The sequence below is a fragment of the Ursus americanus genome, chromosome 18, assembly GCF_024610735.1.
Source record: "Ursus americanus isolate L20-20 chromosome 18, mUrsAme1.1.p, whole genome shotgun sequence".
In the NCBI taxonomy this organism is placed as follows: domain Eukaryota; kingdom Metazoa; phylum Chordata; class Mammalia; order Carnivora; family Ursidae; genus Ursus; species Ursus americanus.
Window position 1 is genome coordinate 33,884,387 of NC_142144.1, and position 24,091 is coordinate 33,908,477.

At 48.6% G+C, this 24,091-nt stretch overlaps 1 protein-coding gene across 2 annotated transcripts in view; it reads left to right on the top strand.

The window, feature by feature from the left end:
• PAX5 (paired box 5) overlaps positions 1-24,091 on the top strand; it is a 184,292-nt gene that overhangs the window by 10,956 nt on the left and 149,245 nt on the right. For both annotated transcript variants that reach the window (XM_087869558.1, XM_087869559.1), the window contains exons 2-5: positions 2,634-2,799; positions 7,968-8,165; positions 15,811-15,875; positions 19,498-19,626. In XM_087869558.1, coding sequence (XP_087725684.1) covers positions 2,634-2,799; positions 7,968-8,165; positions 15,811-15,875; positions 19,498-19,626 — 558 coding nt within the window. The remainder of the gene's footprint in view (positions 1-2,633; positions 2,800-7,967; positions 8,166-15,810; positions 15,876-19,497; positions 19,627-24,091) is intronic.

Below are 24,091 nucleotides of genomic sequence, written 5' to 3' on the forward strand. Positions count from 1 at the left end.
AGTCCTCTGTCTTCCAGATGCCCCTTTACTGGGCTTCCTCCATTTTCTCTTTTGGTCTTCTTGCCTCCCACCGTACACCACACTCACCTTTCTTTTCTTTGCCTGTATTAGCCAATCCATTCCTTTCTCTCCTCCTCTGCCTTTCTAACCTGAGGCTTCCCTTCCACGCTCTCTGTCCTTGCTGTCTGTTTCATTTAGTTTCCATGCTTCGCATCCTTCCCCTCGCTTTTCCTCTTTCCCCATCCTGCCTCCCTCTCTCAGGCTTCAGGTTTTACTTCTTTCCAATCTCAGGTTAAGAGGGAGACATTGCCTTCTCAGACCAGGTAAATTACCTCCCTACCAGCCTTGAAATGCTCTATTGGATAGGACTGTGACTGAGGCAGAGAAGGCCCAGCCAAGTGAGTTTGGGAGCCTTTCCAGGAAGTTGAGGGAGATAGGGGGTCCCAGGTCATCCTGAGTCTGGTGTCAGCTGTGGTTATATGGATCAGACTCAAGAAGAACATAGGTAGCCTTGTCTTTGTGGTCAAAAGTAGAGGGTTTGGGGGCTGTCACCTAGAGTGTCCAACCCTTGGGGTTTTTCCATGATGCAAACGGTCCCAAAAGCTCACAAATGTCCTGCAGGACTGGTGTTGAAATTTAAGTCCTTTGAAGGTTGCCTCTGCATTTTGGGCAGAAAGTTTAAATTGCCAGGGGTATAGGGAACAAGCAATTGGAAATGGGTCACAAGGCCTGGACTAATAGGTTATCTCAAAACTGTGCTGGATGCTTTTAGCTTCCTTTTTGTCCTCTTAGACGAGCTCGTACCAATTTTGAATTTACTTTCTTCAGTTCAGCCTATTCTTTAACGATCTGTACACCCCTTTTTTTTATCAGGTGCTCCCAACCCCAGAACAAAGCCTTTCTAAGGCCCTTGACCAGGGGTGGCTGTCATCTTTCTGTTTTAGGTGAACTATGCAGTTTTGTTTCTAACTGCGAAATCCTGTTTGGGATGGTTTTCCTTTTTCTTATGTCTGGGGTGTTTTAGAACAATCAAAACCAATTAAAGCTCATTTTGAAAATCAGAGAGAAATTCAGCTAAGAATTAGAATTAAGTACTGTCATTAGCTATTAAATTGTGTTTTTCCTTGAAATCAACCTCAGAAATTTTGGGAAATATTCAATTAGGACCCTCATGGAAAACTTTGGTGAATTGCTTTGGCAGTTTTAAGGAAATAGATTATGTTATGGGTGTTTTCCCCCTTTTATTTCGGATGTTGTTTATGAACATAGATAATAATTAAGTGCTGGGGGGTTACTGGAGATGAGGTGGCTATTTTATGTTTTAGAATTGGAGTGTGTGTGTGTGTGAGAGAGAGAGAGAGAGAGAGAGAAAGAGAGATGTCTGAGATGCCCTAGCTTCCCTGGTACAGTCTAATCCCAGGCAAGTCCTATTTTGGATGGAGATTTCCCCATCGTTGGCCTCTGAGCGGCCAGTAGCATTGGTAAATAAATACTTGGACTTGGGTTTTGGCTTTTGACCGTCCTCAGCGGTGTCAGTTAGTGGCTGATTTACAGCTGCAAGGTCAATGCTGCTGCTGCACTGGATCACTGTGTTTACGGTCTGGCTCTTCATTTACTTAGATCCCTGTTTCCCTCCAGATGGACTTTGATGTAAGAGAAGGGAGCTTATTGGGTGGAGAAGACACTTTCCCAGACTACTTTTTCTTAAAATCCACCTCAGAGCACTTGTAAAACCTGAGACTCGGAAGCCTTCTCCAGCTTCTTTATTTTCCCCCGAAACCAACTTAAAGCTGCTTGTCAATTGCAAAAACACTCCAGAAATTCCAGGGAAACTCCTGTATAACAAATCCTGATGTGGTAGAGTGGAATGTGATCCTCTGACCCATTTCTTTTGTGTGCTCCGAGAGGGTACAGTGGTCAAGTCTGCATGTCAGCCTCACCTTTTTTGTTTATTTTTCCCCTTTATTGAGGGATGAGCCCCATCTTTTTAAAGAAAGAGTTGTTTTTTTTAATCAAGGCAGCAGTTGGATTTTGTTTCAGTACTCTGCAGACACTATTTAAACAATTTTTTTAAGTCCTCAGCCCCTGAATCAGATTGCTGATTTAAAAAAAAACAAACAAAACCCCATTTTTTTCCCCCTTGAGATCTAGGTTTATTGGAGTAGTCGTTTTCACTTTTACAGATATTTGTTAAAAGGAAAAGAGTTTTGTTTTTAAAAACCTCTTTACATTTGATGTATTTTAAAACATATTTTCTCCTGAGGATCTTCCTTAGACCTCAGCATCATGCAGGTAGTAAGTTAGGTCTCTCGTGTAGATTGGGGTCTATTACACATTCCATTGTTAACAAAAAATTACAAGGCAGATGCTAGAAACTAAAGGAAACATAGCATGGGGATGCTTGTTATCAATAGCCCGATTGACTGGCTGAAGATGGACAAAGGCAAAGGTTAATTTTAAAAAGCAATCTGAGTTGCTTGTGAAGCCTGCACGGTCAGACCCCGGGCTCAAGATATCCAGCCTGCGGCCATTTCTGATCAGAGGGCCTCTGGGTGCTTATAACAGCGGTTCTGGTACTGTGTGACTGGTTCTAACCACCCTTTCCCTCCCCTTTTGTTTCTGATCTGTTTCAGGACATGGAGGAGTGAATCAGCTTGGGGGGGTTTTTGTGAATGGACGGCCACTCCCGGATGTAGTCCGCCAAAGGATAGTGGAACTTGCCCACCAAGGTGTCAGGCCCTGCGACATCTCAAGGCAGCTTCGAGTCAGCCATGGTTGTGTCAGCAAAATTCTTGGCAGGTAAAGGCAGGAGCTGCAGGCTTCCCTTGATTTTTCAAATAACGACCTAAAACATGACCCAGCAGCTGTCCAATGTGCCTGCGTCATATTGAAAATCACGGTAGCACTTCGCTAACATGCATAGTACTTTAGAGTTTGCAAAGCCCTTTCAAGGCCATTCAATTCAAAGTAGCCCTGGGAAACCCCTGTTTTGAGTGACATGTGGAATGGGGTGACTCAATCAGGAGGAATGACATGTTTTCTGAAAGCCTGGTGAATTATTCCAGAGGACCCACGAATAAGAGGTTCTTGGGAATTTCCCTTACACATCTTGGGTGAGTCTGGGGCCTGAGCAGGGCTGGGTGGAAAATCCACAAGTTATAAAATCACATAATCAAGTTCAATGTTTTATTTGAATGTAAAGCACGTTCCATTTTTAAAAGTCAGCTGTCATTTTCAGTTTTGGGGTACCATCAACCTTCTTATGTTGGGTTGTAGTATTTTCCTCCTTATATGTTTTGTTTTCTTCATAGTGACAGGCATCCTAACCGTATATTAGAGAGGGAAAAAAAAAAAAACCAAACACACACTAACTCTCAAATCTGACATTTGAAAGTTGCCACTTGACCCGTCGATTTACTCCCAGCAAAATATTAACGATGCCAGTTCTCCCAGAGGGAGAAATAGCCCAGCCTTTGAGCACTCCTGCTTATTTTCTCTGGAGAGCCTCAGTATGATCCAGCAACGCATGTTTTAAGAGGAGGAAACAAATCTACAGAGGCCAAGTGACTGACCCAGGTCCGTCCAGCCAGTCAGTCCTCTCGGACTGGGAGGAGGCCTCATGGACTCTTAGACCATCGGCATCCCATCATACCCCAAAGCCAAAGCCACAGGTTTTTTTCTGGGCATGTGAAGCCTTGGAAGCTGGAGTATTCTCAGGTCTAGCTGTTCAGTGCTCTCTCAGGATTTTTCTCCCTGGGTCAGAAAACAACCTTGGTCCTGTAGCTTGCATTATGATTTGAGAACAGTTGCCTGAATAGAAAATACATATTTTAAAGCATGTCAGTGATATATTGTGATTTTCTGTGTGCTCTCTCCCTCTCATCTGCTGGAATTTAAGAACTTCTCTTAGATGGAGGGAAAAGCATTTTCTAACCTTGGGGAGCCTTGCTGGAGGCCAAGGGAAGAAGTTTCGAAGGCAGGGGTCTGGCATCCCCCTTGGGGACCTTGATCCTTGTCTTTATTCCTTATCCCCTGCCCACCCAGCTCACCTTGCAGCCAGGGAGGCTCTGGGCTCCACTCCTGTTTAGCACTCAGCGGCAAATGGGCCCCAGCCAGAGTTCAAGGAGGAAGGCTGGACATCAGCATGGTGTTCTCGTTAGACGGTGGTTTTCGGCAGGAGGATGAGAGTGAGAAAAAAGAAGAAAAATAGAAGAAAGGGAAATGAAGAGAAAAGAGAATGATTGATTTTAAAACAGAGATTAGAATAGAATAGAGCAATGAAGATAAGACAGAAGGAGAGGGAGTGAGGAAAATATTTTAGACTCTCTCAGTGTCAGACTTTGAGAGCCAAGTGGATCTTAGCTATCTTCTTGGGAAGCCTCTTCATTGCACTGAGGGCGAGAGAGAGAAAGAAGGCCCTTCCTTTGTTTTTGCTGAGACATCGTTGCTGAGCCGACATCTTGCTTTGCTATTTGAAATCTTCTCAGGGCAAGACGCCGAGCCCTTCTCAGAGGGGACGTCCAGATGCCCGGTCCTCATGTTCTGGTGCCCGGGAGCCGTCCAGATCTCCCCTGGAGACTGAAGGGAACAAGGACCCTCCCAGGCCCAGCCGGCAGCCTCCCGAGGCCCAGAATAGATTTGTCACTAGGTAGAGTGGCACTCGGAAGTTACGCGCCGCTCCGGTGCCTGGCCGTTTAAGTTGTCAACAATAAATTGGAATTTCATAGCTCATTATTTTCATAACTAAGAACCACAGTGGACAAAATGTCACTCTAATTAGAACTGCCTTTTAAGAAACAAGTTCAGCCCTAAAACAGTGTGACTGGGAATTTCTGAACTGGGGCTGTTCCATCCACTGACTTTTTTTTTTTTCGGTCATCGAAGAATTTGATGGGCGCACTCGGAGTGACAGATTATAGAGAGTGTGTTGTGTGTGGTGGCCGTGGTTTTCAGAGGCTGCATGACAAGGCAGGCAGAGTCCCTGGGGCAGGCAGAGACCTCTGTCATCTTGGGAAGGTGGCGGTTTGCCAGGAGTGTGGGCATTCAGTCCACAGAGCTCGAGGCTGAGGAGGGGCTCGAGAGGCACAGCCTGGTGGCATGTGAGGCCCATTTAAATCCACCCAGAAAGCCTGGCTCTTGTCTTCTTTCACTGGAGCCCGGCTGGGAGGTTCAGACCATTTGGAACTGGGTGGTATGTTACACAGTAATAAACACTCAGAGGATTTTAATCCGAAACACGTGCTCTTTATGTTTTGCAAAGCTTTTTCTTACCCATTCTGCATTTCTGCCTGCGTCCTGTGAGGCAAGCTGGGCAGACATCCTCCCCTTATTATACAAATGGGGTAACAGAGGCCCAGAGAGGCTAAGTGATTTGGCCAAGGTCACACAGCTTGTTAGTGTCAGAGGCATGGACTACCACGTCCACCTCTCTGCTCCCAACCTAGTGTGCCACGTGTTGGCGGCTGCCGTCTGTCTGTTGTGTGTAAGCCCAGAGGCTGCGCGGCTCTTTCGCTGCAATGAAAGCAGTTCTTCAGTCCGATTCCTCACTTTACGTAGTTGCCAATTGGGGTTTTGTCTGGGGTGTCAGGGTTGCCTTCTAAGGGCCTGGCTGATGGGTTAGGCAAAAGGCAGACAGAGAGGTCTCGTGTCAATACCGAGGCCTGCTGTGGTTGGCGCTGCTCAGGTGAGATGGGTGGAGAGCCCTGGGTGCTGCCACCCCCGGCCAGACCAGCGGGACAGGTGCTGGGGGAGGGGCAGCTCCCTCCTGCTGCTCTCTCCGCTGCTGCGGAACGTTGCAGTCTCATTCCACTAGAAGGTTTTGAGCGCTCAGCCCAGGGCTGTGTGTGTGTCTGTAACCTCTGCCTGTAACAGGCACTCCTTGACTAGTGAGAACTGCCTGGTAAACAGGAAAGCTTTCTACAGTTGCAAGGGATCATCACCATCATTATTGTTTTCATTTTCACAGTCAAAGCAGAAGTTCGCTCTAGTGGGAAGAAGACTGGGTTCAGAGTCAGATCTGAGAGCTGGGACTGCCTCTAACTTCCAGAAGCAAGTTGGGCAAATCACTTATTCTTCTAATCATCAGTTTGCCCTTCCATAAAACCCCGCTGGCCTCTTAGGACTGATATGAGGATCCGGATAATTTGAGGAAGAGCTCTGTAAACTTTAGAGCACTGTGCCTAAATAGGGAGTTACTCTGTGGACAGTAAGAAATGACTTTGTACCGTAAAATCGGAAGAGCTGCAGAGATTGCCGTGTGCCTTGATTGGGGTGCCTTTCTAAACTTCTGGCAAAATAGCATCTTGGATAGCTCTTAAAGCCTGTTTGTGACTAATTACAATTTTTTGGTAATTTCATAAGAGGGAGGATAGGTTGAGTTTTGCCTTACAGTCCATGTTTGTACATGAGTCACTCTTCTCAATGAAACACAGAACTTCCATTTCTGCATCACTGTTCCCAAATTATTTCATCTGTTTCTAGAGTATCCACTAACTTGGCCCTAACTAGATTTACCCAGGCTGAGAATTTGAGCATCTCTTTAGTCATTGTTCTTGGGTAACATTTTTCATCCATCCCACAGGAGAATCACCTCTTTCCCTTACCTGTTATAAACTCTTGGTAGGTTGAGAAATTACCAGTCATGGGGGCACCTGACTGGCTCAGTTGGTGGAGTGTGTGACTCTTGATCTCGGGGTCGTGAGTCCTGGCCCCACGTGGGGTGCAGAGTTTACTTAAAAAAAAAAAATTACCAGTCATTTCTAAAATGTCTTCTTGGCTAAACAAATTCTCGACTGCCAGATAATCTCCTAACAAGAGAAGTCAAGAACCCCTCTGTAAATGTGTAGAGACGTCCAGTAGAGGCTCAGATTCAGAAAAGGAATCAAGTAATTTCTTTCCCCTGAAATGATCTTTCACGGCACTCTTCTCCCTGGTCTCGGTTTTACTGTAAAACCCTGACATCCTATTTGTGTTATAACGAGGAAGAGCTGATAGCATGGAAATGTCCTTAGAGACAGCGATTTACCTCAGGGGAGGTCCCTGGAAGAGCTGCAGTGACTTGTGGTTGGTTTTTGTTGATTGCTTGGGTTTTGACTTATACATAACACGTATTTCCAGTTAATTCTGGAATCCAAGACTTCTTTTAATTTTACACCAGGGTTATCATTTTCGTCTTATGGCAAAAAAAAAATTGCATTTTAGGGGACAGTTTCGCAGAACGCAGATAGAATCTGCTAGAGGATGTGAGTGCTGGTAAATTAAAGACACAAGCCAACTTTCTGGGGAGATTTTAGCTCAGGAGGGCGGGCCTCCGTCCTGGTTTGGCCAGTGGGTCTTGCGTGATCCTGGACAAGGCGTTTAATCTCTATGGACCTCTGTTTTATACCGACCAATGGGGACCTATTCATTTCCCCCCCCCATTCATTCGTTCAAAATATTTATGTGCTTTAGAACTGTTGTGGAGATCAAATGGGAAAGCTGACTTGAAAGTTTTCTGTGAACTGTAAAATGGTAGATAAATGTGATAGAGTTAATTAATTAATACATAGCATCCGGACCAGCAATGTCCAACAGAAATAGAACGTGAGCCACGTTTGAAATTTAAAATTTTCTGGTAGCATATTAAAAAAGGGCAAAATAAACAGGTACAACTAATTTTATATATTTTATTTAGCCCAGTATATGAAAAATGTGATCACGTCAGCATATAACTAATATAAAAAATATTAATGAGATATTTTATGTTCTTTTTCTTCTACTAAGTTTTGACAATCTGGTGTGTATTTTATGCTTATAACACACCTCAATTCAAATGAGCCATATTTCAGATGTTCAAAAGCCCCATATGGCTAGTGGTGGTGAATTGGACGGCATAGATCTAGAGGGTTTCTGGACAGAGTAGCTATTTTATTGCAGATATCCATTTTGCTGGTTCCTCATGGCTAAGCTGCTTTCTCCTTGGGTCCTAGGTATTATGAGACGGGGAGCATCAAGCCTGGGGTAATTGGAGGATCCAAACCAAAGGTCGCCACGCCCAAAGTGGTGGAAAAAATTGCTGAGTATAAACGCCAAAATCCCACCATGTTTGCCTGGGAGATCAGGGACCGGCTGCTGGCGGAACGGGTGTGTGACAATGACACAGTGCCCAGCGTCAGTTCCATCAACAGGTGAGGGGCTGGTGTGTGTGGGGGGCTAGGGATCTGGGTGGAGTGGGCCATCCTGGAGGCTCTGTGGGTGCCTTTCCTAAGGATCTCGTCTTTCCATTCATCAAAGTCCCTTAGGGTTATTGGACAGGAGGGGGACTAATGGGGCTCGATAGATCTCTCTATTGCCTTTCTCGTCTTTCCAAAGTGGGCAGGAGTTCTTGGCCCAGGGAGGGAAGACATGTCAGCACCCAGGCTGCTTGAGATACTTCTGAGCCCAGAGTGATTTTTATCGCTCCCTTTCCCACCCGCCTCTGTTGTGGAGCACTTAGCAGTGAATTGTCCTGATTGGGGCCTACAAATGTCACTTCCATGTAAGCCTGTGCTCAAAGTCTTAGCACTGGCCTCTATCAGAGCTTCCCAGGAGGAAAATCCCAGCCTTCGGTTTGGGCAGAAGTTGAGTCACTGAATGTGGAAAATAGAGCCTGGACTTGAAGTTGGAAGATTTAGCTCCTTGTCCCAGCTCTGCCACTACCTCCAAGAGTGACCCTGACAAAGCTCTTCCTGTCTCTGAGAGCCCCAAACTTGGAGGTTCTGATGTGGGTCTGTGATCTCCAAGAGTGACATCCAGGACACTAAGATGCTGTGCTGTTAGGGGGCTGCCCTCTACCCAGTTGCCCTCAATCTCGCCCATGGAGAGAAAGAACCAGAGAAATACCATGAGTACCAGGCATGGGATCTTCCTGGGAGCCGCACGGGCACCTTCTTGTCTGCAGTCTGATCCAGGATATCTCTAAGGGAGCTCTCGGGGCTTTAAAAACTCCTGAAAGAAAGTTTTCTATTGTAGATGGTACAGTCTCAACTGCCTCTAAACCCACAGAGGTCAAGGATGAAGTTGTGAGATAAGCCGAAATGATTGTTGTCTTAAACTCCACAAAGAAAAGAGAAGCCAGCAGACCGAAAGCTTGACCGGTTCCCATTTCTCCAAGGTCACAGGCGACCCTTGTCAGTGTAGAGCCTATGTGGGTGCAGGAGACCCCTCACCCCCGGCAGAAAGAGGCGGTGAGACGAGAATGTCTCAGAGATCCCTTCTGGGCCTGTTGGCTGTCCCTCTGTCGTGACTCAAATGCACAAAATCACCGTGTGAGGTCTGCATGGATGTTTCGAATGTGCTATTACATTACCATTAGCCTGTTTTTTCTTTTTTCTTTTTTAAGATTATTTATTTGACAGAGAGAGAGAGAGCGAGCGAGAGAGGGAACACAAGCAGGGGGAGTGGGAGAGGGGGAAGCAGGCTTCCCGCTGAGCAGGGAGCCCAGGACCCTGGGATCATGACCTGAGCCGGAGGCAGACGCTTAACGACTGAGCCACGCAGACGCCCAGCCTGTTTTCTTTCTCTCAACAAATCTTTACCTTGGCCCTGACATCATGCGAGGTGCCGAGAAGAGAGAGGGGAAATGGGCACATGGTCTCTTAGTCTGTGTCCTGGAGGGCCTCCTTGCCTACGGTGGGATTCTGCTGCGTGTTAGAAGTCTGCTCAGCCAGCATTAGCTGAGGAGGAAGCAACTGTTGTGGTGGGTTTGGAGGGGGGTACTCCTGTTCTTTTTCTGGATTATGGGGGACTCCAGTGTGCTTTGTGAGTCCCCTGCTTCCGGCTCATCGCAGGATTTCCATCACGCAAAGCAATGTGATTTTTTCCTGAGGTCTCGGAAAGCCCGAACGTGAAGTGAGGCCTGTAGCAATGAAGCCGCAGACCCCTGCTCTGCGGAGGAACATCTCCCAAACCCACGGGCAGGCTCTGGGGGCCCACGGAGCTCCCAGTGTAGGGTGTACATGTAATTGGTTTGAAAGATAAATTTAGGTTGCCCGTGGGGGTCCCAAACTCTAATGCCTCTTGTGTCCAGGCAGTAACAGGTGAAGCACGCTGGGTGTGAGGTGATAGGGAAAGGTGGGGTCTGTGGCAAACAGCGCCGCAGTATTGAAGGGGCAGGTGCTTCTCGGCGCCAGCTGAATGCTGCCAGGAATGCCGGCCCAGGGTCTGTCAGAATCTTTCCACTCTTAAAGGGAATCTGGAAACTAGGATTTGTGTGTGCATGTATGTATGCATGTTTGTGTATATAAAATTTCCGTATTTTTAAATGGTGGCAACTAATTTCAGTGGAAAAAAAATGCCTTACAGGACAAGCATAACTCATTTGCAGGGCTCCAGCCCTTCTGTAATACAAGGATGGGAATTATTTTACAACGAGTTTATTTTAATGGATTTTAGAAAAATCTAACTAGAACACCAAGCCAGTCAGTGTGAACTTTATGGACTATCCCTCCCTTTCGTAGTAAAGAACTAGTATTGCCTCATGAAAGAAGTCCATTTAAGTCAAAAAGTAAGTTACCTGAAAGGAACATACGAAATAAATAGAGCACATAGCTTGGCGGAGGGGGTGGAGGCTGTAAGGGGCGCTCCGATGAGTGTCTAGGGAAACCGTGGGCCAGCTGATGTTTTGTGCTTGGAGCTGCTCTGTGCAGCTCTGCCTGCTGGTTGCCCGGGGCTGGGGCCTTGGCTGGCCTCGGGGCCTCCTGGGTGTCCACAGTGGTGGCTGCGCCTCTGAGGTGTTTTCGCACCTGTGGTCTCCCGCAGCCCTCGAGGCTTAACGCTGTTCTGTGGCAGGTAAAGGAACTGAGGCCCAGAAAGGGAGTGCAGAGGAGTGATGATTTTGAGGTAGAGCTGGGAGTCGAACCCAGGTCCCCCGATGGTAAGAGGAGGGCCTCTTTGCCCTGCCCTGTGGGACTCTGCCAGTGCCAGGACTGAGGATCTGAAAGAAGAGAGGCCAGGCGGGGTAAAACAGTCAGTCCTGCTCCGTGTCTGTGTACTTCGCGGCCTGTGCGCTTTGCTGCCTGTCTGCAGCTCCCTCTGTGACCCGAAGCCCTCTCCCGCGCACCCCTCTGGGGGCTCTTCTCTGGGAGCACACTCTGGCTCCTTGCCCCATTCTTCACCCGGAGCTCTTGTGGTCTCTAGCCAACCAGCCCAGCAATGAAGATCGACGAGGTGCGAGGTGCGGGACACTGTTGCTGCCTGCCCGCCCCCCACCGCCCAAGAAAGCCCGAGCCATCCCAGCATGCAGTTTTATTTTCCATATGAAGGCAAAGCTGCAGTGTGTTCAAATGGATGCAGTTTCAAAAGAACCGTCTTGCCAATGTCCACAGGTTCCTCAACCAGCCCTGCCTCCCTTGGGGGCACCTTCTCATGATTCCCCTATTTCAAACAGCTAAAGAGGGAGTGGTGGCTGGATTGGTAGCTGTCTCCACTGTCCACTCCCACCAAGGTATGCCTTCCTGCTGTCTTCTGGGAGACCAGCCCGGGAACCCATGACTGACACGGAGTTAAGTGCTGAGCGTGTGGGAGATTTCCTGGGACACAAGTCATCACGTTTCTGTGGCTTCTAAAGGACAAGTAAGCACTGGGTTGCTGCCCAAGCTGCACCAAGGATTTCTAGAATCCAGCCTGAGTGTCCATGGGAGGTGACTGTCTGAGAGCTGACAGAGACAGGCGGAATGGAGCTTGGCTTCTGTTCAAGGCCCTTGGCTCTAAATCAGGGGCCAAGTAGTGGGCACTGTGGGTGGCATTCCCAGTTAGAAGAACAGTTTTCTTTAGCACCGATCGGTTGTTGTCACGTGAGAACGTGGGGTCAGCATTGCTAGGTGTTTGGATTTTTCAAGGGAAGCTACAAATCCATGTATTTTATGTAAAAGCTTCCGCCTTGCAAATACTGGCAACTAATTCAAATAAAACCAAATAACCATGCAAGCCGAGCAAAGCTTGTTCAGGGATGGACGTGGCCTGGGGAAGGATAGTTTATAAACTCTACTCTTCGTCTGAACTTGGGCAGCAAGACTTCTGAGATTGTTTACCCATTCCCTCTTTCTTCTCCACGTCAGTTGCTGGCCTGGGTGTCCCCTGTGGGCCCTCTCCCAGCATGGCCCAGTTGGACCCTTGGTCGTGGATTCTTAGCACAGCTGATGGCCCGAGATTCTTACTGCTCTGTGGCAGGTCCATCAGTGCCGTGGACGTGGGAAGGTCTTCAGCCCTGTCTTCCTAATTTCCTTTTTAAATGTGCCATGATTTTCTCTTTCAGTGTAATTGTGTATGGGGCGGATGGGGGGATGTGTCTGAGAAGACCTAGCCTTTCAAAGAAGTGAGGGTGATGTTGAAATCGGGTCCTTACAAATGCCTCTAATACCTGAAGTCCCTGGGATGCTAGTCCTTCAGCTTCTAAATGGATTTGGAATGCAAATAGGCTTCACGTCTCCTATAGGAAATATTTAGCAGAGGGACCGCTTCCTTGGAATGTGGTCCAAAGAAAAGTGCTCAGGCATGGGACCTGGAAGTCTGGGTTGACCTGCGGTGTGACCCCGAGCAAGTCACTCAAGCACTCTGGGCTTTGGTTTTCCCTCCTTTGGAGGAACTGGTTGATTGCTGAACTCTCTTCCCTGTCGGACCATCTAGGATGTTCACATGGCTAGACCTTTTAGTGTTAAGTGCCAGTTAGCCAGACTGTCTCTGGTTTAGAAAGTTCCGGAGTGTGACTCTTATTGTGACAAGGCTTGAGGATTGCTTGTTAATTTTAAATTTTTAAAGAATTGGTCTGATTCAGTTAGCCTTGTTCTTCCCACTACCTTTTCTTCTCAGTGGAAAATAATGCTCTTTGTTCTTTTTTTTGGCAGCCGCTGCAAGCAGATGGGCAAAATCTCTATCCCCGGGGACAACTTTGGAGGGTTCCCTAACTCTGGTCTCGCCTATAAACGACAACCCCACTACAGCCTTAAAATAAGGTGTGGGGATGGCTGCTTTCCCCTCCCCAACTCCTAGGGGGGAGCCCATGTGTTTTTAAGGCATTTGTGGAAAATATGAACTTTTAAGGTTGAAGCTGGTCTTTAATCGTTATGAAGATACTACTGAAAATAATAGCTAACATTTATAGACAATTTATTATGCAGGAGCTACTATTCTAGATAATTAATTAGTTTAATTCTCATAATAACCCTATGAGGTAGGAATGACTCTTAGTCCCACTTTGCAGATGAAGAAACTGAGGCAGAGAGGTTAAGTAATTTACTCAAGGCCATGCAGCTGGCAATTTGGAAAACTGGGGTTCAAACTCTAGTAGTGTGATTCTGGAGCCTGTCTATGTATGTATGTGTGTATATAATTTTTTTAAAAAGATTTTATTTATCCATTTGACAGAGAAAGAGAGAGTGCATGAGTGGTGGGGAGGGGCAGAGGCAGAGGGAGAAGCAGACTCCTTGCTGAGCAGAGCTGATCATGACCTGAGCCGAAGGCAGCCACTTGACCCCCACCCCCCCCGGGCGCCCCTTGAAGCCTGTGTATTTAATCAATATACTGCAGCTGCCTCTCGATGATTTACGATGATTGATAACGTCTTAGCAAACGATTTAGAAATATTTTAAAAGAAAATAAGGAAAATAGAATTTTCTTTGTTTGTTTTAATTTAATGGCCAGGCAATACTTTGGAAAGTTAGGACTTTATGCTGGAAGTAACGGGAAATAGTTTTGATGTATTTTACCATGTTTTTGTGTATACTAAACCATAACATAGATAAACTATATTTACATCTGGGGTATCCATATATTCACACTGAGCTATGTCTCTGTAGACACACATGTGTCCACAGAGAAGGTGACTTACACAAAAATCAGATCAGATTCTAGCTTAATTCCAGGTGGTCCAAAAGTCTACTTCACTCCCGGGTCCTTGTAAATACGCTCCACATTTGCGAAGTTAAAGTAAGCGGTTCGAATGTTGGAGAAAACACACACACACTGAATGCATTTGATGAAACACTTACACTGACTCGCAGGAAAGGGCAAAGGACCCTGGAGGTTCAGGGGCCTGGACTCCAGAGGACCCGCGCTTGGGCTGTGATGTGAAGGGAAGTGTCCGTTCCAGGCCCTCAGCCGAGCATGCTGAGCAGCCTGGGTGCCCACCACTGAGCTGTGAGATCGCGGAGGGCAGAGGCCATAACCCAGTGAGGGTTTCCTCACTGCTCCCCATTTGTACAAGCTGGAGACCCAGTGCAGCTTGAAACTTGACTTCCAGAAATAATGGTCCGGAATGTGAAAAAGCCTCTCCTGTGGCATTGAGTGAAGAGAGCAGGATACAAACTGTGTACATGGTTTAATCTTGATTTTGCTAACAGAAAATGGATATTTCCTGATATGCATAGCAATTTAGCATAAAGGAGATACACTGAAATGTGATTTTATTTATTCATTTATTTTAAAGATCTTATTTATTTCTTTGACAGAGAGGGAGAGAGGGAACACAAGCAGGGAGAAGCTGGCTCCCTGCTGAGCAGGAAGCCCGATGCGGGGCTCGATCCCAGGACCCTCAGGTCATAACCTGAACCAAAGGCAGACGCTTAACAACTGAGCCACCCAGGCATCCCTGAAATGTGATTTTAGATGTCTTCTTTATATTTATTGTCTAATAGTCTGCAATGAGCACAAAGTGCTTTTATAATTAAGAAAAACTCTAGCTGTTCTTTTAAAAGGTAACAGTTGGAGGCTGGAGTAGAACTTTTCCAAAGAAGCTGAACATTGTCTTACCGCCCACCCTTCTCCCAAATGGCAGGGAAGGAACTTTCGTGTAGACTCCACAGGGGCTTCTGGCCTGGCCCCGGTTGGTTACTCTGTGACACACAGGGCTTGGGGTCTCAAGGAGGAGACCCATATGGGTGTGTTGTTCCAGAAAAAAATTTACAGACCAAACTTCCCAGAGCCCAGCGTTCTGCAGAGGCACATCAGAGCCAGCAGGTCCAAAGGGAAGGCAGTACCGCTATTACCCCTTTTATACAGTGGGCTTTTCTGGAAGATCCCCCCCCAAAAGGATTTAATTACTTAAAGTAAGTAGAGTGGTCTGTTCCAACTCCCTCAGTGTATTGAGGCCCATAACGGAATGGACTTGCCCAGGGTCACTATCAACTTCATCATATTAGAACTAGAGCAAGGTCTCTGGAAAGACAGCCCAGGACACCCCTGGCTCCTGGCCCTGTTGGAGCCTATCCATGAGATTTTGTACAAGGCAGCTTTGGAGGGTTCCTCGAAGCAAAGCCACGCCAGCACTTTAACCCTTTTTATGTTGAGAGCAATGCACATCCACTTCCTTGAGAATTTTTAACAGGTGGAGATGCGACCCCTCCTGTGGCTCTCTGAGGCAGAGAAACCGAGAGCACGTGGGCCCCCAGCGAACAGAGAGGTCACCTGGTTCAGTCCCGTCATTCCACTGAGGAGGGGCAGAGGTCCAGGGAAGGGAAGAAACTCCCGAACGTCACTCAGGGAGTTCTTTATGGAGCTGCAGCTGCTCCAGAGGAAAAGATGGCCATTCGTAACATGAACAGATCATCCTTTTTCTACAGAAGAGGCCCTCGCATCCCAGACAAGGGTGCGAGTTATCCAAAGACACCCGGGGAGGTAGGGGCTGAGTTGGGACTAGTCCGTAGCTCTTCTAACCCCCTAATTCCCCCTCTGGGGTCATAACCTCCCTCCTCCTCTGCCCCAGCTTGATGGGCTTTTCTGGTTGTCTGTGCATAGCTGGTTGAGGCAGCTTCTCCATAGTGGTAAATAGCCGTTTATTTTCTTCCCAACTGTCCACAGGATCATCAGGACGAAAGTACAGCAACCGCCCAACCAGCCGGTCCCGGCTTCCAGTCACAGCATAGGTAAGAAGAACTTTTAAAAAAATTTAAAAATCTAATGGGCTCCAAATATTCTAAAGAACTTTTAATCATTCTTATGGACAGATAATTCTGCATAAAACACTTCGGCACACGTACTAATGCGCCTTCTTTGTCATTCTCCAAGGGCTGAACCTGGTAAATGAATTTTATAAATACTGCTAAAAGGTTTTGAATTTTACTGATTATTATGATAAATAGCTTTCACCATGAGACAGAAAATTGAAATCTAAGCCAAAAAAAAAAAAAATCCACTAATGGGGGTCTATAGAATGTCAGATAATTAAAGTAATAAATCAAGAAAGGGATACTTATTCATAACATTTTCTGCATCATTAGTCAGTAAGTAGTTTTGAATGTGTTTTTTTCTTCTATCAACCAGCCCTTCCACAATTCTTTGTGCACTTGCAGTCTTGAGTGAAGATGCGGCAAAACTTCCCAAACTTTCTCTTTCTCTCTCTCTCCCCCCTCTCGCTTCGCTCTCATGTACTCCGTGAGCTGTTGAGGGCTGCAGTGGGGTTTTTGACACTCACACGGGAGAGTCTGAGTGAGCGTGACTTGTAAGCGTGGGGGTCCTATTTCCTACTATTGAGGCGTTCAGAAGTTTCTCGTGCCTTTCCCTTCCCCGCATAGACTGTGAGATGACAGTGACATGTGTCTATTTAAGGCACATTATTTCTCCACTTGGGATAAGGAAACACCTCTGGGGGGAAGGTTATTCTCCTATAAGAAAGTGGTGACCATTCAGTAAGCCTCTGACAGTCCCTGTCACTGTCACTTAATAATGCCCGAGACTGTGTAATGTTTCCACATCTTTGTCACTCCCTCTTTACCTGCAAACTTGAACTGGTTTGGTGGTGATGGGGGGATGGGCAGAGGTCAGGCTTATACTTCCAGCTCTGCCATTAACTCATCCAGTGAACTGTGTAAGTCCCTTTACTTCTCTGGGCCTCAGTTTCCCCATTTGTGGACCGAGGTGCACAAACTAGGTGCTCCCTGAGGTTTCCGATCCTCCATGGTTGCCTCTTTGGATAAAGGTAAAAGAGAGATTTATTTAATTAAGAGAGAGAGAGAAAGAGAGAGCATGAGCAGGGAGCCTGATGTGGGGCTCGATCCCAGGACCCTGGGATCATGACCTGAGCCAAAGGCAGACGCTTAACCGACTGAGCCACCCAGGCACCCCTAAAATAATTATATAAGACCGATGAATCACAGACCTGTACCCCTGAAACAAATAATACATTATATGTTAGTTAATTGAATTTAAATCAAAAAAATTTTTAAAAATTAAAAATTCTTTATTTAGTAGTCCATTCAAAAAGTGTTTGCCAAGCTCCTGCTTTGCCGGAGACTAGTGTTTTCAAGGAGGCAGGACCTAATCCCCATCTCAAGGGCTTCTCAGTCTAATGGGGGAATGTAACTAAGAGAAGTTTGCAAAACACCGAGAAGTTTGCAAAACACCGAGATAAGGCTCGAGAAGAAAGAACAGGGCTCTGTGTGAGCCAAAGGAAGGGAACTACCAGCTCTGTTGAGCTGGGGTGAAGAGGATTGAGGAAGGTTCCTGGGAAATGTTTGGTGCTGAGATTTCACTTGTAGCTTTAACTATGTCAGATCACGGAGCAATGAATACCAGACTAAGAGTAACTGATAATATTCGTTCAGTCTGGTTAGAGGAACAATTCTACTTGTAGGTCAGCAGAACGCTTTGCTTTGTCTCAGAAATTTTTATAAAAAAAAACCTATCTTATATGTGTGCAGCCCTTTATAGTTGACAAATTTATGGAGGCCAGAGGAAACGGAAGTTGAGAGGTTAAATAACTAGCCCAAGGACACACTGCTCATAAGTGGTGGAGCCCAGAATTGGAACCTGGGTCTTTTGAGTGTAGTGCAATCACAAAATATCATTGGCTCTGTCAGCAACATGGCGACCTTGGTTATATGTGGTTGTTTTTTAAAGTACCAAATGCCTTGTGATCTTCTTTCTTCCTCTGTTCTTTGCACCTTAATACAGAAAAGGTTGTGAGATTTGCATAAATCTATTTTGAGGAGCTTCTTCTGGTGAAGGAAAAGAGAAGTTAACGATTTCTACTTCTGTGCCTCCTAAGGAAGATCTAAAAATCTAACTCAGATATGAGAAGAAAGGCATTGTTCCCTCTAGGGCTGTAGGAGCAAGAGCTGGATATGCTCCAAGGAAAGCAAGAACCAGCTTCTCATGCGATCACCACCATTTCTTGTAATTTCCTACACTTGAGCGTCAAAGGCGGCTCCACCTGCCTCCAGCTAGTTACAGCCCAAGGAAATGTGTCTGAGATTGGTGTGTAGGTTTTAATGAACCAAGAAAGAATTCCCACAGCCCAGAAATGGAAATTCAGCTGGATAGCTTGTGAGGACCCTGATGACTGACTGGTCTTTCCCTTGGACTCTGGGGTTAGGAGTTAATGTGAAACTTGCACAAAACCTCCCCTCGCCCGTGCTTATCCTTAGGAATGTAAAGACCTGGCCTCAGTCACAGGAAGTCACTAACCTCGGCCCACATTTCCGGACAGGGGAAATCTAGACTTGAAGTCAGTAGACCCGAGGCTAAGTCCCAGTGCGACTGCTCACCGGGTGGAGGACGTTGAGCAAATCCCCTCACCTTGTGGAACCTCATTTATCAAACGAGGAAAATAATAGCACTTTAGATTGTTGCAAGCACCACATGAAAAGCCGTGAACTAATGGGAAGTATAGTATTGTTTTTCATGATTCCTTAACAAGGAACAGGTTACTCTAGGGGTTCAGACTTCAGCTTCTGCGTTCTGTGGCTTTGGGCAAGTCACTTACCTTTCTCTGAGCCTGGGTTCCCTTTCCTTTCCAATGAGATAATAACATTGCTTCCCTTATAAGACTGTTCTTAGAATTAAATAAAGCAATGCCTCAGTAATGCCTGGCACGGAGAAAGTTCTCAGAAAACATTGGTTATCATTATGTATATCAATATATATGATGTGTGCACAATATATATTCAATATATAGTATATCATTATTACGTAATTAATATTACATATTAAAATCTGGGTTAACTGGAGGAGAAACGACAGTGAGGAACTATAAAAAGAAGGAACGGTTTGCCATTTGGAGTTTTGTTGGCTGAGTGTATGAGGGTGCAGGTATTTATGTCTGCACGGATGGGTGGGTATGTAGCAGGGAATGAACCTGCTTAATGAGGAGTCTAGGTCCTTTTTTTAGCACTGGCTGGTGGTGGGCCCCCGCTCCCCCCCCCCTCTCTTCTCCATTCCCCTGCTTCCTGCCTCCTTGGACAGGCTGGGATTTGAGCTAGTGCCCTTCTGACACTGTCCCGTGCTCCCTTCTGCACCGCCAGTCCTCCTAGCTGCCCATCTTCTCTCTCACTCTGACCCCCGGGGAAGCAGAAAACCTGAGCAAAGGGCCCCGGAGGGCTGCTCGCATCGCCCAGGTGGAGCGGCGGCCTCAGGGGGAGCGTCCGCAGCGCACACTCGCCCCGTCCCGCACTCCCGCGGCTCCGCGGCCGCATCAGCCCAGGGTAGGGCGAGTGCCTTTGTTCGGGGGGCGGCCCGCAGCGCCCTGACCGCCCCTCTCCCTCTGCGCAGTGTCCACGGGCTCCGTGACGCAGGTGTCGTCGGTGAGCACGGACTCGGCTGGCTCCTCGTACTCCATCAGCGGCATCCTGGGCATCACGTCCCCCAGCGCCGACACCAACAAGCGCAAGAGAGATGAAGGTAAGAGATGTCCAGGCATCTGTCCGGGATGGACGCGACCGGATCTGTTGTGGGGCGCTCAGTCCGGGGCGGAAGCCAAGATGCCTCCTGAGCGCCTGTTTGTCCGTGAGCACCTGAGTCCCCAGGCGGGGTGGACACGGGAAGGGGCCGAGTGCCCGGGGAGAGGCAGGCAGGGTGCTAGCTGCGACTGGGCGTTTCTCACTGGCCCGCCCTCCTCTTCACCCCTTGGGTGCAGGAAAGTGGGCCTGGCAGAACCCTTGTGGGCTGAGCTTTGTGGTGTGTAAGAAGACCTGTGTGCAAATCCGATGCCTGAGGGCAGGGTGTGCAGGGTGTGAGCATACTGTTGTCCCCTCTGCGGGGGAGCCTGGGAGCAGAGGGGGTGCAGGGCGCCCTGCAGTGAGAGGTCAGCGGGTGGGTTCTTGAAGGGCTCTGCACACTCTCCCAGAAGGCCTCCAGCAGTGGGGATGGTGGGGGGTTAGGAAGTGAATCATCTCATCTTAGCCCTTGGGCCCGGAAGGAAGGAGCACTGTGGCCTCCCGGGGATTACAAAGATGGTAATCTTCCCAGTTGGATTTCCTCAGCCCCTGAGCGCACCTGCTGCCTGGGTCTCTGGAGCGGGCGTCTCCGTCCCGGACACGGGCCCACCTTCACCTGGCTCTCCTGGACAGGCTGCCAGTGCGGCTGACGTTAATGGGTTTGAGAGGAGAAACGAACCCTTGGGAATCTGTAAGACCTTCGTCAGGAAAGGAAAAAAAAAGCCGCCTGTGGTCTAGGGCCTGAGAGCCGCGTGACAGAAATCTTGATTCAATTATTCTGTTCTCAGCACAATTCCCTTTCTCGGCTCCCTGTAAGGGATGGATGTTCTCGTGAGCACATGCCTAAGTACTTAAGATCTGTAACTAGAAAATTGAGTCGGCCCAGCGGAGGGCTGGCCTGTGGTCTGCGTGTTCCGGGCAGAGCAGAAGCTGGGCCTGGGGCCTCCGCTTGGAGCTGAGGGGGCGCGTGGGGATGGTTCACGGCTTCGGAACCTGCCTCACCTCTTTCCCCTGTTCTTGACACTCGGAGCAGACGTCAGAAGTCTTTAACTCAGCGGGTGCTGTGCTGTGTTGCTGCAGGAGGCAGTGGGCCTACCATCTTTGTTGGTTTATGGGGTTGATGCTGTCATCTTTTCTCCCATTGTCACCTGGACTCGCAGCAGATGCGCCCAAGCTGGGGCCCAGCTGTGTTTGATCACGGTGGAGGCGTGGGTTGCGTGACGCTCCCTCACGGGCTGAGGGATCCCGGCAGAGATTTTCGGAGAAATTAAAAAAAAAAAAAATCTGGTTTGACGTTTACCACCAGACAGGTCCTGATTTTGCGGGGGGGGTTGCTTACTGTGTTTGTGGAGCACTGTACTGGCGTTCAGTCTCTGATCAGCGGCCACTGTTTAGCTTCTCAGGCTGCTTTACAAGCTCTCGAGGGGCTCCTGGGTGGCTCAGTCGGTAGAGCCTGCAACTCTTGATCTTATGGTTGTGAGTTCAAGCCCCACGTTGGATGTGGAGCCTACTTAAAATAGATAAATTTTAAAAAATCAGTAAAATGTATTGAGTGGTCAGCATGCAGGTGTGTTGTTGGTCTAGACTGCTCTGTGCCATCAGATCATTCCTTGAGGTTGGTGGCCCATTTGGGGTGTTGACCTTTAAGAAGGACAGCGACAGATGGAGATGTGTCCAGGGGGGCGTAACCTGGATGGACAGGGATCTGGATATCATTGCACCTGGAGAACATCTTAAGGCTCTAGGGTTGTTTTGATACAATGAAGAGAAGAATGAGCAGGACTGGATTATTGCCTTCAAATATTTGGGGGGCTGGCATGGAAGGCGAGAGGAATGGGACTTTGCTGCATGGCCTTCAAGGCCGGCATGCAGCAGATGCCCAAGAGATTTCAGCTCAGTGTAAGAATGAACGTGTAAATGTGAGAGTGGTCTGTCGCAAACGGGGACTACCTTGAAAGGTAGTGAGTACCCCGTCACTAGAGGCATGGAAGTGGAGCTTAGGTGACCATGTGCTGGGGCTGCTGCACAAGAGAATCGAGGATTAGATGCAGGCTTGGATAATCTTTGAGATCAAGTCCTGATCCTCAGAAAGACCTGGGAAGTGATCTAGTCTGTGGTCTGGGGGCTCAGGGAAATGATTTGATGATGGTCCTGGAAGCTGACAGGACTGGGCAGAGCGGGAGGCACAGTTGGCAACCAGAGCCTCCCCTTCTCCCCCGCCTTGCATCACCAGGAGTGTATTGAGTGGAGAGGTGGGCAGAAGCGCCCTTGCTCCCACCAGCACACCGCCTGGGAGGAGTACTCCCGGGTGCTCCCTGCTGCCCTTTCCTGACCTCCCTGTGTATCTCCCTGGATCCTTGCATTGGCTTCAGGGGGAGTTAAAGAGGTAGAAATTGCCACCGCCATCTTAGAGGGGGAGGAAACCACGGTCCCAAAGAGTTCTGTGACATTGGCAAAGCCACACAGCCGGTGTGGCCTGGGGAGTCGGGAAGAGCTGGAGAGCCCCCGAAGGCCTCAGCTCCTGGTGTTTTCCCACTATCTGCTACCCGCTGGCCCCTCCAGAGAGATGCTTTGGAGGCAGAGCGGCCTGCGGCTGGGCAGAGCCTGGGAACAGCGTGAGGAAGAGTTTCAGGCAGAAGGGCCTAGACGCAGGTTGGGTGCCCCTTGCCGCAGACCATGCCACTGCTTTCCTCAGAAGCCCTTGGCAGCCTGAGGGAAGGGTCATGAGGGAGAGAGGCAGAGAGGGCCATGGGGAAGAGGCCAAGAGGAATCCTCACTCCCATTTCTCAGATGAGGTGACTGAGGCTCTGTAAGGTGGAGTCACTTGCTCCATTCCACTTTGCAGTCATCTCCGGCTAGGACTTGGGCATTTCCTGGTGCCACTCTTCTGCCCAGGCTGCAGGGCAGGGGGTGGCGGTACTAGACTCTAGTCACAAAGGGCCTGACCTGTAGAGCGCATGGGCAGGCCGGCAAAACCAGCAAGCCCAGAGGCCCTCCAAAGGGCAGCGTGTAAGGTGGTGCTGTGATGGGCAGTGGTTCCAGAGGGGGAGAGCCAGGCAGGGAGGGGCTGATGTTGACCAGAGGGATCCAGAAAGGCTCCCCCTAGGAAGTGGCCCTTTATCAAGGGAAGAATATTTTACATTGCTTCTGTCTTTAAATATAAAATAATTAAAATCACATAGAATTTACAGTGAGTCCCCCAGTTACCCTAGCCACACTTCAGTGTTCAGTTGCCTCCTGATGTGCCTGGTGGCTACTGTACTGGGTCATGTGGCTTTGGCACATAATAGGTGCTCCGTAAGTGCTCCTTGGTGGAATGGGTCCGTCACATGCCTGTGGAGGGTTCGTAATTAGTAAGCAGGGGGAGTGGGTAATCTCCTCAACCAGAGGGTTTCTGTTTGGTATTTTGGGCTTCCACAGAAAGCTCTATTTGAATAAAGAGCTCTGTAGCAAAAACAAACAAGTTAGAACAACTGTTGGACTAGTGGGTTGTCAAGGGCCCTTTCAGTCTAGAAATTCGAGGACTTTCCCCAGAACGTTTGCCTCCAAGATTGGCTTTGGGGATATGGCCACTGTGTCCAAACCTCAGATGAGCTGCGTGTGGCTCAGGTAGCCGAGAAGGCCCTGGGGCCTCTGAGAGCAGAGCTGGAGCTGGCTGAAGGAAGCCACGGGGAGACAGAGTACAGCTCAGTGCGAGGAACAGCTTCCAAACAACAGCCAGGCTGGGCCAAGCATGGGAGCATAGGCTGGTAAGGTAATGAGCATCCTGTCATCAGATGTTGAGCAGGGGCTAGACAAAGGAGAGGCAGGAGAGCCAAAGAAGGCATTCTCATTGGACTCCATGACTTTCGAGGCCGATTCCCATCCGGGTAGCACGTGCTTCTCTGACTGTCTGTCTGAAAGCGGTTCTACTACTTGTTTTCCTGTCCTGCCACCCGACTTAGAGGCGGCCGTCCCCACGGACTTGACTGGGCAGAGGCCGCTCCACACATGTGTCTCTCCCTGGCCTGTTCCCTGGCACAGGCACAGCGCCCAGAGACGCTCAGGAGGCTTGCGGATGGTCCTGAGGGTCAGGCTGCCCAGACGTGGGACGCAGCCTCTTCTCTACTTGGGCCAGCCCGAGAGTTCTCACGGAGAAGTCTCTGGCATAGGCCTCGGGAATCCCACTGGGCTAGGGGGACAGAGCCCGAAGCGGGCCTTCCCTCCCCAGAAGGCCCGGAGGAGGTAGTGGCAGGGCCAGACTCGGTGGAGCAGCCAGAGCTGTGAATAGCGGCCATGGGTGAAAGGGCAGCCCCAGACCCTCTGTTTCTTCCTGGGCCTTTGATCTCTGGTGGGGCCTGTCCACCACCTCTGGGGCCCCCATTCCAGTCCCCTTGACTTCCCCTCCTCTCATCGCCCCAGAGTTTGAAAGGCCCCGAACACACCAAGCT